Source organism: Ascaphus truei, chromosome 2 (assembly GCF_040206685.1).
Source record: "Ascaphus truei isolate aAscTru1 chromosome 2, aAscTru1.hap1, whole genome shotgun sequence".
Lineage (NCBI taxonomy): Eukaryota > Metazoa > Chordata > Amphibia > Anura > Ascaphidae > Ascaphus > Ascaphus truei.
The window spans coordinates 2,959,155-2,973,275 of record NC_134484.1 but is presented as its reverse complement, the minus strand read 5'-3'; the positions used below and the strand labels follow the sequence as shown (position 1 = coordinate 2,973,275).

General features: G+C 49.3%; 1 protein-coding gene across 3 annotated transcripts in view; it reads right to left on the bottom strand.

The window, feature by feature from the left end:
• Window positions 1-14,121, bottom strand: part of LOC142474895 (kinesin-like protein KIFC3) — a 203,022-nt gene that overhangs the window by 100,399 nt on the left and 88,502 nt on the right. For all 3 annotated transcript variants that reach the window (XM_075581039.1, XM_075581037.1, XM_075581038.1), the window contains 2 exons: window positions 13,724-13,982; window positions 11,798-11,973 (listed from right to left, as the gene is read on the bottom strand). In XM_075581039.1, coding sequence (XP_075437154.1) covers window positions 11,798-11,973; window positions 13,724-13,982 — 435 coding nt within the window. The remainder of the gene's footprint in view (window positions 1-11,797; window positions 11,974-13,723; window positions 13,983-14,121) is intronic.

The following is a 14,121-nucleotide window of genomic DNA, read 5'->3' as shown; positions in this document are numbered from 1 at the left end:
ACATAAACACATCCTTCCTGCGCGCTAAATATACTGTAACTGTGCCGCTTAGCGTGTGCTACATAAACACATCCTTCCTGCACGCTAAATATACTGTAACTGTGCCGCTTAGCGTGTGCTACATAAACACATCCTTCCTGCACGCTAAATATACTGTAACTGTGCCGCTTAGCGTGTGCTACATAAACACATCCTTCCTGCGCGCTAAATATACTGTAACTGTGCCGCTTAGCGTGTGCTACATAAACACATCCTTCCTGCACGCTAAATATACTGTAACTGTGCCGCTTAGCGTGTGCTACATAAACACATCCTTCCTGCGCGCTAAATATACTGTAACTGTGCCGCTTAGCGTGTGCTACATAAACACATCCTTCCTGCACGCTAAATATACTGTAACTGCGTGTGCTACATAAACACATCCTTCCTGCGCGCTAAATATACTGTAACTGTGCCGCTTAGCGTGTGCTACATAAACACATCCTTTTTGCGCGCTAAATATACTGTAACTGTGCCGCTTAGCGTGTGCTACATAAACACATCCTTCCTGCACGCTAAATTTACTGTAACTGTACCGCTTAGCGTGTGCTACATAAACACATCCTTCCTGCGCGCTAAATATACTGTAACTGTGCCGCTTAGCGTGTGCTACATAAACACATCCTTCCTGCACGCTAAATATACTGTAACTGTGCCGCTTAGCGTGTGCTACATAAACACATCATTCCTGCGTGCTAAATATACTGTAACTGTGCCGCTTAGCGTGTGCTACATAAACACATCCTTCCTGCGCGCTAAATATACTGTAAGTGTGCCGCTTAGCGTGTGCTACATAAACACATCCTTCCTGCGCGCTAAATATACTGTAACTGTGCCGCTTAGCGTGTGCTACATAAACACATCCTTCCTGCACGCTAAATATACTGTAACTGTGCCGCTTAGCGTGTGCTACATAAACACATCCTTCCTGCGCGCTAAATATACTGTAACTGTGCCGCTTAGCGTGTGCTACATAAACACATCCTTCCTGCGTGCTAAATATACTGTAACTGTGCCGCTTAGCGTGTGCTACATAAACACATCCTTTTTGCGCGCTAAATATACTGTAACTGTGCCGCTTAGCGTGTGCTACATAAACACATCCTTCCTGCACGCTAAATATACTGTAACTGTGCCGCTTAGCGTGTGCTACATAAACACATCCTTCCTGCTCGCTAAATATACTGTAACTGTGCCGCTTAGCGTGTGCTACATAAACACATCCTTCCTGCACGCTAAATATACGGTAACTGTGCCGCTTAGCGTGTGCTACATAAACACATCCTTTCTGCGCGTTAAATATACTGTAACTGTGCCGCTTAGCGTGTGCTACATAAACACATCCTTCCTGCGCGCTAAATATACTGTAACTGTGCCGCTTAGCGTGTGCTACATATAAACATCCTTCCTGCGCGCTAAATATACTGTAACTGTGCGGCTTAGCGTGTGCTACATAAACACATCCTTCTTGCACGCTAAATATACTGTAACTGTGCCGCTTAGCGTGTGCTACATAAACACATCCTTCCTGCACGCTAAATATACTGTAACTGTGCCGCTTAGCGTGTGCTACATAAACACATCCTTCCTGCGCGCTAAATATACTGTAACTGTGCCGCTTAGCGTGTGCTATATAAACACATCCTTCCTGCGCGCTAAATATACTGTAACTGTGCCGCTTAGCGTGTGCTACATAAACACATCCTTCCTGCGCGCTAAATATACTGTAACTGTGCCGCTTAGCGTGTGCTACATAAACACATCCTTCCTGCGCGCTAAATATACTGTAACTGTGCCGCTTAGCGTGTGCTACATAAACACATCCTTCCTGCGCGCTAAAAATACTGTAACTGTGCCGCTTAGCGTGTGCTACATAAACACATCCTTCCTGCGCGCTAAATATACTGTAACTCTGCCGCTTAGCGTGTGCTACATAAACACATCCTTCCTGCACGCTAAACATACTGTAACTGTGCCGCTTAGCATGTGCTACATAAACACATCCTTCCTGCGCGCTAAATATACTGTAACTGTGCCGCTTAGCGTGTGCTACATAAACACATCCTTCCTGCGCGCTAAATATACTGTAACTGTGCCGCTTAGCGTGTGCTACATAAACACATCCTTTCTGCGCGTTAAATATACTGTAACTGTGCCGCTTAGCGTGTGCTACATAAACACATCCTTCCTGCGCGCTAAATATACTGTAACTGTGCCGCTTAGCGTGTGCTACATATAAACATCCTTCCTGCGCTAAATATACTGTAACTGTGCGGCTTAGCGTGTGCTACATAAACACATCCTTCTTGCACGCTAAATATACTGTAACTGTGCCGCTTAGCGTGTGCTACATAAACACATCCTTCCTGCACGCTAAATATACTGTAACTGTGCCGCTTAGCGTGTGCTACATAAACACATCCTTCCTGCGCGCTAAATATACTGTAACTGTGCCGCTTAGCGTGTGCTACATAAACACATCCTTCCTGCGCGCTAAATATACTGTAACTGTGCCGCTTAGCGTGTGCTATATAAACACATCCTTCCTGCGCGCTAAATATACTGTAACTGTGCCGCTTAGCGTGTGCTACATAAACACATCCTTCCTGCGCGCTAAATATACTGTAACTGTGCCGCTTAGCGTGTGCTACATAAACACATCCTTCCTGCGCGCTAAATATACTGTAACTGTGCCGCTTAGCGTGGGCTACATAAACACATCCTTCCTGCGCGCTAAATATACTGTAACTGTGCCGCTTAGCGTGGGCTACATAAACACATCCTTCCTGCGCGCTAAATATACTGTAACTGTGCCGCTTAGCGTGTGCTACATAAACACATCCTTCCTGCGCGCTAAATATACTGTAACTGTGCCGCTTAGCGTGTGCTACATAAACACATCCTTCCTGCGCGCTAAATATACTGTAACTGTGCCGCTTAGCGTGTGCTACATAAACACATCCTTCCTGCGCGCTAAATATACTGTAACTGTGCCGCTTAGCGTGTGCTACATAAACACATCCTTCCTGCGCGCTAAATATACTGTAACTGTGCCGCTTAGCGTGTGCTACATAAACACATCCTTCCTGCGCGCTAAATATACTGTAACTGTGCCGCTTAGCGTGTGCTACATAAACACATCCTTCCTGCGCGCTAAATATACTGTAACTGTGCCGCTTAGCGTGTGCTACATAAACACATCCTTCCTGCGTGCTAAATATACTGTAACTGTGCCGCTTAGCGTGTGCTACATAAACACATCCTTTTTGCGCGCTAAATATACTGTAACTGTGCCGCTTAGCGTGTGCTACATAAACACATCCTTCCTGCACGCTAAATATACTGTAACTGTGCCGCTTAGCGTGTGCTACATAAACACATCCTTCCTGCTCGCTAAATATACTGTAACTGTGCCGCTTAGCGTGTGCTATATAAACACATCCTTCCTGCGCGCTAAATATACTGTAACTGTGCCGCTTAGCGTGTGCTACATAAACACATCCTTCCTGCGCGCTAAATATACTGTAACTGTGCCGCTTAGCGTGTGCTACATAAACACATCCTTCCTGCGCGCTAAATATACTGTAACTGTGCCGCTTAGCGTGTGCTACATAAACACATCCTTCCTGCGCGCTAAAAATACTGTAACTGTGCCGCTTAGCGTGTGCTACATAAACACATCCTTCCTGCACGCTAAATATACTGTAACTGTGCCGCTTAGCGTGTGCTACATAAACACATCCTTCTTGCACGCTAAATATACTGTAACTGTGCCGCTTAGCGTGTGCTACATAAACACATCCTTCCTGCGCGCTAAATATACTGTAACTGTGCCGCTTAGCGTGGGCTACATAAACACATCCTTCCTGCGCGCTAAATATACTGTAACTGTGCCGCTTAGCGTGTGCTACATAAACACATCCTTCCTGCGCGCTAAATATACTGTAACTGTGCCGCTTAGCGTGTGCTACATAAACACATCCTTCCTGCGCGCTAAATATACTGTAACTGTGCCGCTTAGCGTGTGCTACATAAACACATCCTTCCTGCGCGCTAAATATACTGTAACTGTGCCGCTTAGCGTGTGCTACATAAACACATCCTTCCTGCGCGCTAAATATACTGTAACTGTGCCGCTTAGCGTGTGCTACATAAACACATCATTCCTGCGCGCTAAATATACTGTAACTGTGCAACTTAGCGTGTGCTACATAAACACATCCTTCCTGCACGCTAAATATACTGTAACTGTGCCGCTTAGCGTGTGCTACATAAACACATCCTTCCTGCGCGCTAAATATACTGTAACTGTGCCGCTTAGCGTGTGCTACATAAACACATCCTTCCTGCGCGCTAAATATACTGTAACTGTGCCGCTTAGCGTGTGCTACATAAACACATCCTTCCTGCGCGCTAAATATACTGTAACTGTGCCGCTTAGCGTGTGCTACATAAACACATCCTTCCTGCGCGCTAAATATACTGTAACTGTGCCGCTTAGCGTGTGCTACATAAACACATCCTTCCTGCGCGCTAAATATACTGTAACTGTGCCGCTTAGCGTGTGCTACATAAACACATCCTTCCTGCGCGCTAAATATACTGTAACTGTGCCGCTTAGCGTGTGCTACATAAACACATCCTTCCTGCGCGCTAAATATACTGTAACTGTGCCGCTTAGCGTGTGCTACATAAACACATCCTTCCTGCACGCTAAATATACTGTAACTGTGCCGCTTAGCGTGTGCTACATAAACACATCCTTCCTGCACGCTAAACATACTGTAACTGTGCCGCTTAGCGTGTGCTACATAAACACATCCTTCCTGCGCGCTAAATATACTGTAACTGTGCCGTTTAGCGTGTGCTACATAAACACATCCTTCCTGCATGCTAAATATACTGTAACTGTGCCGCTTAGCGTGTGCTACATAAACACATCCTTCCTGCGCGCTAAATATACTGTAACTGTGCCGCTTAGCGTGTGCTACATAAACACATCCTTCCTGCACGCTAAACATACTGTAACTGTGCCGCTTAGCGTGTGCTACATAAACACATCCTTCCTGCGCGCTAAATATACTGTAACTGTGCCGTTTAGCGTGTGCTACATAAACACATCCTTCCTGCACGCTAAATATACTGTAACTGTGCCGTTTAGCGTGTGCTACATAAACACATCCTTCCTGCGCGCTAAATATACTGTAACTGTGCCGCTTAGCGTGTGCTACATAAACACATCCTTCCTGCGCGCTAAATATACTGTAACTGTGCCGCTTAGCGTGTGCTACATAAACACATCCTTCCTGCGCGCTAAATATACTGTAACTGTGCCGCTTAGCGTGTGCTACATAAACACATCCTTCCTGCGCGCTAAATATACTGTAACTGTGCCGCTTAGCGTGTGCTACATAAACACATCCTTCCTGCGCGCTAAATATACTGTAACTGTGCCGCTTAGCGTGTGCTACATAAACACACCCTTCCTGCGCGCTAAATATACTGTAACTGTGCCGCTTAGCGTGTGCTACATAAACACATCCTTCCTGCGCGCTAAATATACTGTAACTGTGCCGCTTAGCGTGTGCTACATAAACACATCCTTCCTGCATGCTAAATATACTGTAACTGTGCCGCTTAGTGTGTGCTACATAAACACATCATTCCTGTGCCCTAAATTAACAGGGACCCCTGACTATACCCGGGATATGCGTATCCCTATGCCCTCTTTTACCTTTCTGGTCTGTGCTGAAGCAGGGACTCCTGGCGGTGAGCTGCAAGAACGTTTTCAGGGCAGGATTTTGACCGGAGCATTGTGCCTGTATGTACCCGGGATTTTGACCTGATTCCCGAGTTGCTGGAACCCCGCTACCTAGACACAATCTGACAACACTTTCTCCGCAAACCACCCCCCCCCCCTGAAACACATAGCCCAGCAATCACTGCTCGCTGGCACTCCCTGCGCCCTGGCACTCCCTGCGCCCTGGCACTCCCTGCTCGCTGGCACTCCCTACTCGCTGGCACTCCCTGCGTGCTGGCACTCCCTGCTCGCTGGCACTCCCTACTCGCTGGCACTCCCTGCGCGCTGGCACTCCTGGAAAGGCAAAACACACATCAATTCTTTATTGTCGCATATTTTACATACAATGCATGGCATTACATATACAACATTCAGGCCCAAGAGCTGACACTCTAGGACCCCAAAACATGGATCAGGGATAACCAAATGGGCTTGACCTTTATTAGTGAGCCTGGTTACCCCCTCAGCGTCACAATAAATACACTAATACATACACACACACCAATACATACACTAATACATACATACACACGCACGCAATACATACACACGCACCAATACATACACTAATATATACATACAAACGCACGCACCAATACCTACACTAATACATACATAGACACGCACGCACCAATACATACACTAATACATACATACAAACGCACGCACCAATACATACACTAATATATACATACAAACGCACGCAATACATACATACACACGCACCAATACATACACTAATACATACATACACACGCACCAATACATACACTAATACATACATACACACGCACGCAATACATACACACGCACCAATACATACACTAATATATACATACAAACGCACGCACCAATACCTACACTAATACATACATAGACACGCACGCACCAATACATACACTAATACATACATACAAACGCACGCACCAATACATACACTAATATATACATACAAACGCACGCAATACATACATACACACGCACCAATACATACACTAATACATACATACACACGCACCAATACATACACTAATACATACATACACACGCACGCAATACATACACACGCACCAATACATACACTAATATATACATACAAACGCACGCACCAATACCTACACTAATACATACATAGACACGCACGCACCAATACATACACTAATACATACATACAAACGCACGCACCAATACATACACTAATATATACATACAAACGCACGCAATACATACATACACACGCACCAATACATACACTAATACATACATACACACGCACGCAATACATACACACGCACCAATACATACACTAATATATACATACAAACGCACGCACCAATACCTACACTAATACATACATAGACACGCACGCACCAATACATACACTAATACATACATAGACACGCACGCACTAATACATACATACACACGCACCAATACATACACTAATACATACATAGACACGCACGCACTAATACATACATACACACGCACCAATACATACACTAATACATACATACACATGCACGCACCAATACATACACTAATACATACATACACACACACGCACCAATACATACACTAATACATACATACACACACACGCACCAATACATACATACATACAGATGAAGTCTCCAGTTCCGTTGCGGCTTCAGGAACGCTCCGTTGGTTGCCCGCGGTGGAATTTGTGCCTCCCACGGCACGCTTTCACCCGCTATGGCTTTAAAAAAAGCCAGGTGAAGCGCGTTGGGGAGGGGGGTTCTGTGTGGGAGCCACGGAGAGGACAGGTCGGAGACTTCATCTGTACATACACTAATACATGCACACATACACTAATACATACACACACTAATACATGCACACACACACATACACTAATACATACACACATACACTAATACATACACACACTAATACATGCACACACATACACTAATACATACACACATACACTAATACATACACACACTAATACATGCACACATACACTAATACATGCACACATACACTAATACATACACACAATAATACATGCACACATACACTAATACATACACACACTAATACATGCACACACACATACACTAATACATACATACCCTAGTACATACTGTAACAGAGTCACTATCTCTGTATGTTGAAGGAGTGCAGTAGGTGTGCTTTGCAGCATGCAGACAGTTAACTTCCTCTGTAGGAGCTTGCTGCACCTGCAGCTAATTAAGTGGACTGTGTTCCTGTAGGAACACGGGTTTGAAAAGCAGGCAGCTGCCTGCAGAGAGAGACTTTTCCCCAACCAGGAGGACACTGGCTGGCCTGGCTTCCAGATCCTGCAGAGGCAGGGTCACGCTGCTCAGGGTAATGGCCAGACAGACTGCTGGATTGCCACAGAGGCTACCTGTTCCAGAACCTGCAGAGGCAGGTCAAGAGACTGTGGGACTGCCCAGAAGGTACACCTGGGAGCAGCAGGACCCTGCAGCCGTAAACAAGGTGAGCCATGAGGGCCAAGAGGCTGCTGGACGGAGCGGAGGTACAAGGAACTGGCAATCCAATCCTGCTGAGAGAACTACCGGGAGACTCTTGGAGGGATTCCTCAGCAAATGTCAGTTAAGGACTTTAATATTATTCCTTGGGATTGTATTGTATGTTTTGGGGGCGAGTAACTGGCTTAGCTGTCCAGCCAGTAGCTAGGGTTATGCCGTGAGTAAGTACCCCAAGGGGAGTAGGTTTTGAGTTGATAGGTTTGGTCCTGTAAATAAACCCTGTTCAACGAACCCTAAGGGTTCCTGCCTTTGATACGAAACAAAAGACCGTGCAGTGTGACTGCGACATCACAATACATACGGTGATGCCCTCACCACGTTGTAGAATCTTGTAGTCACAGATTAAGGCCGTAAACATTGTATTTCTCTATGCAGGGGGTTTATTTATAGGGCTTAAATCATACACTAACAGGCCCACCGTCCCTTTAAGTCAAAACAAAACATAAAAATAACACCTATTCCCTTTAGGGAAAACTAACTACATCGTAGCTTTAGCCCTTACTAACTGGATGGCCAGCTAAGCTGGTTCCCACCCCAAAATAGGTAGTATTATATTTAATATACACAGTCTCTGTACACAGCAATACAGGGGTTTGCTTATCTGTTAGTCCAGGTTTTGGAGCAGACGTCCCGCTTCAGCACGGTCTGGCATTCTTCCTTCCTAGGGGAGCTCAGCCCCTCGAGAGCTCAGAGAATCTCTCTGTAATTCCAGTGCCATGGATAGGACATCCCTGCTTCAGCACAGTCTCGCGTCCTTCATTCTTCCCTCTGGGATTCAAACCCAGGCAGTCCCAGCAGACTCTGCGACCACCGTCCAGCGGGTCTAATGGCTGTGTCAGCTTCCACAGCTGGGGAGAACTCTTCTCTGTCCCCCTTCTCTGAGGAACAGCAGTCAGTCTCTCAGCATGGCAGCTTTCAGTCTGTCTTTTAAAACACTTCCTTGTTCACTCAGAAGTCCAGCCTGATTAATTAGTTTGCAGCTGCTGCTATTTTCTCTAGGGAAGATTAACTTTCTGTAGACTGGAAAGCACACTTACTGCACTGTTCTAGCACCTAGAGGACAGTGATGTTATCACAATTCACACATACATACACACACTAATACATACATACCTACACTAGTACATACATACACAAATACAGTAATACGTATGTAGCCAGGTCCCCCGAGCGTTGCGGACCCCCCCTTCCCCTCGGGACTCTCATCGCGACGCTAGGGAGGTTAGAGCCGTGCGAGGGCGTGTGCGCGCATAGCGCAGCTCAGGTGCAGGCGGCCGGTTGCCAGGAACGCGTGCGGGGGCGTTGTCAGGGCTCGGTCGGGTCCCGGTGCAGGGCGCCGCCATAGGGAGTTGCGCACACATGCACAGAAGGGATGTCGGCGCGGGGACAGGCAGGGAGGTTCGCGCATGCGCAGGACAAGCGCGGGAACCCTAACCTACCAGGGAAGGCTCTTGGAAGGGACTACAAGTCCCATGAGCCTCAGCAGCGCCCCACGTGATGCCAGGGAGCCAATAGGGCTAGAGAATCTCCCTGCAAGGGAGATTTAGATACATTTCGCGGGCTGGCAGCACGTTAGTTGGTGACCGGAGCAGCTAGGGGAAGGAGGTAGGGTGCAGGAGTCAGTGACTCCCTGCACTAGGCCAGCAATCCCCCTAGGCCCCAGATAGCCCTGAGTCATCCTAGTGAAGTATTGTAGGGACAGGCCCTAAGTTAGGGAATCTACCCCATTAGCTACTTGATAGTAAGGGAGAAAGAATACTGTGTGTCTTGCTGAGCGAGCTGGACTATTATCAGGGTGGGATCGCCCCTGATGGATCATCCTGTGGTGGATCCAGAAATCGTGCAGGAGTTCGCCTGGATCCTTTGTGAAGTCCGTTGCAGGTCCAAGCACTGGAGTGCTCGGCAGGTAACCCATACCCTCACGTGCACCAACAAGGCCTATCAACAGACAGAGTGGCTGCGCAGTCACACACACACACTGGTATATGACTTGGGAGTGCGAGACATTGGGTTGGGTTTACTGGACACGGGGTGGGATCTCTCTGTGAAGTGTTAGCGTCCGCCATGGCGCATAAAGGGTTAGCGTCCGCCGTGATGCATAAAGGGTTGGCGTCCGCCGTGGCGCAAGGTTAGAGTTGTGTGAGACGACGTGAGTAGTATCTTCTATAGAGAGGGACACTGGTTACATGAAGTGTGATATATATGTGTTCTTGTGTTCCAAAGTAAAAGGTGTTTGGTTATCTCACATACGTGTATATGGTTATTGTGATTGTCCTGCGAGGAACCACTCCCCCTCTGGTGGGAGCCATCGCAGGTGGAGGCGCTGCACCGAGTAAGTGGTTACTCATTAGTATATAATTACCCCAGGTTCCCCGTGGCGGAAGCTCAGTCCTCCTGTGAGCCAACAGGTAACGCACCACACACCTGGTAACAATATATGTTTCTCCGCACCCACCGTATAATCTGCGATTGGGTGGGGGAACACCCGTTACACGTACATACCTACACTAGTACATACATGCACACATACATACCTGCACTAGTACATACATACATACCTACACTAGTACATACATATGCACATACAGTTCTGCACTAGTACATACTGTACATACACATACATACATACACTAATAACTCCATGTAGCCGCAGTCACGCACAGACTCCGGTGAGAAGAACCTCTGCCCCTGGCACCGTCCTGCAGGGCAGAGGCGCTGCACCAAAACCTGTCCTGTTGTCTAGTCCCTATACCAACTCCGGAGACTCAGAGCTCCTGAGAGCTTACAGGTGTGCTACACAGCACCGCAGCACCGCAGCACCGCAGCACCGCAGCACCGCCATGTAAGTACAGATCTCCCTTAGGGGGGTAGGGGGGCTACACTAGCTTTGGGAAATGTAGAACAGCCGGGATACAGTGTGGCTCCATCGCCCTGAAACTGTTCAAACATGTTTAAATCGTGGCTGAGGGAAGACAGCAGGGCTTCCCAGGTAGTGCCGATCTAACTCCTCGTTCCCTTTATTGACACATTTTGTCATTTAAGAAACCCCAAATGCTACTCCGTGTCCTGCGGTATTGTTACCAGATGTACGTGCTGCAGAAAGCGTTCTGTTCCTCCTCCCGTGGGGGCAGCAGCACTATAAACCTAGGACAGCAGCGTCTCAGCCAATGGGAATGTATCAAGGGTGGGACTCTACGGACCTGGCTTTCTCCAGCCTAATCTAGTTACTGTGTAGTGCAGGAGGAGCCAAATCCAGTCCTCAAGGGCCACCAACAGCCCCCCAATGTAGAGTATTAGAAAGGTACCTGGGATACGTGGGTGGGTGTTCAGATCTCAGTACATTTGAAAAAGGGTTGAAGGTTGAACACCCCAGATTTGGGGCGTAGGCCCCGAGGTCACCCAACCCTCGGTGCCTCACCTGCTGCCGGAAGGTGCTGGCCAGTTGCTGCTTCTCCCTCTCCTTTTCCTCCATGTCCTGCTTCAGTCCTCCGATCTCCTCCCCGAGTCTCGCCCTCTCGCCCTGCAGGACACTGATAGACTCCACCAGCCTGTGCACACCCACGGGGGACATGGCGTGCGGAGAACAAAGGGCTCCTGGGGAATAAAAATCCAGAGAATGAGCGGAACCCCACAGGAGCTGGGAACCCCACAGGAGCTGGGAACCCCACAGGAGCTGGGAACCCCACAGCAGGAGCTGGGAACCCCACAGAGGGAGCTGGGAACCCCACAGGAGCTGGGAACCCCACAGCAGGAGCTGGGAACCCCACAGCAGGAGCTGGGAACCCCACAGCAGGAGCTGGGAACCCCACAGAGGGAGCGGGGAACCCCACAGGAGCTGGGAACCCCACAGCAGGAGCTGGGAACCCCACAGCAGGAGCTGGGAACCCCACAGCAGGAGCTGGGAACCCCACAGGAGCTGGGAACCCCACAGCAGGAGCTGGGAACCCCACAGCAGAAGCTGGGAACCCCACAGAGGGAGCGGGGAACCCCACAGGAGCTGGGAACCCCACAGCAGGAGCTGGGAACCCCACAGAGGGAGCTGGAAACCCCACAGGAGCTGGGAACCCCACAGAGGGAGCTGGAAACCCCACAGAGGGAGCTGGAAACCCCACAGACGGAGCTGGAAACCCCACAGAGGGAGCTGGGAACCCCACAGACAGAGCTGGAAACCCCACAGACGGAGCTGGAAACCCCACAGACGGAGCTGGAAACCCCACAGACGGAGCTGGGAACCCCACAGACGGAGCAGGGAACCCCACAGACGGAGCAGGGAACCCCACAGACGGAGCAGGGAACCCCACAGACGGAGCTGGGAACCCCACAGACGGAGCTGGGAACCCCACAGACGGAGCTGGGAACCCCACAGATGGAGCTGGGAACCCCACAGATGGAGCAGGGAACCCCACAGACGGAGCAGGGAACCCCACAGATGGAGCAGGGAACCCCACGGACGGAGCAGGGAACCCCACAGACGGAGCTGGGAACCCCACAGACGGAGCTGGGAACCCCGGAGCAGGAACTGGGAACCCCACAGATGGAGCAGGGAACCCCACAGACGGAGCAGGGAACCATGATATACACTATTTGCTCATTTTATCTTTTAAAGATGGAGTCCCTTCAAGGACCACAATCAACACACCGCTGTGACATGCTTGAGGCCGCACGCATGGTGGCGTCATCGGAGCATGGTGCCCCTGGCGGCGCTGTAGTGCGTCGATGCTGCTACATTTTGGCCAGACAATAACATTTGTGATTTCGTGCTGCAGTCGCGTGACGTCAGCGTCACGTGACCTGGTTCAGCGAACGACGGCGAACCAGTTTTGTGATGCGTCCGTGACTCCCCCGCCATGCCCCCGATCGCCTCCCCAATCTCCTGCAGCCTAGTGCACATATCGCTGGGGCTGCAGGAGTGCACGCGGGGGCGTGCACAGCAGCGCTCGCCCACACCGCCACCATGATGGGCACGGCCTAAGGGTTAAATCTGAAGGAATTACACATTTTGACATTGGGTATTTTTGAATATTATTTGCCAGCTGAGATTTGGGAGGGGTGTGAGGTCCTCTGGTTGCTCCCTTTTATACCAGGTCACTGCGTGTTCCACAAGAGTTTGCGCCGGCAGAGCCCCCTTCTCGGCCTGCATACTAACATATTTGTTTTTCAAATGAATGTTGCCAGTGACATCAAAGCCGGCGAGACCTGGGGGGGCTTCGGGGCCAGAAAAATGGCAACTTAACAGAAAAGACCAACATTGATTCATCTATCAGGCCGAGGCGCCCAGCGAGGGCTGCCAGAGACGGGATTAGGGGAGGGACATTGTTACCCCTGCAGTACTCCGGCTCCTCACCTCCCTGGAGCGTTTCCACCACACTCTGCTGCTCGCATATCACGGTCTCCAGGCTCTCGATGAGGCTAAGCTTGTCTCTCATGCGCTGTCTGTGGGCTCCACGCAACGTCCGCAGCTGCTTCCTGCGCCTCCCTTCCTCCCGCCGCAGCTGGGCGCGGTACTCCTGCGCCTTACCCTGCAGCCTCTGCATCTGGGAGTAATGCTCCAGGAAGGAGATGAGGTGCGACATGACCGTGAGGAGCGGGGACACCGGAACCGGCTAGTGTCACACGTGGGGGGTGGGAGAGAGGAACCGTGGAGGGGAGAAAGAAATGAGTGAGAAGAGGAGGAGTAAGGATTGGTAGGGAGAGAATATGGGTGGAAAAGGAAAGCGATAAATAGGTGTGGAAGATAAGGAG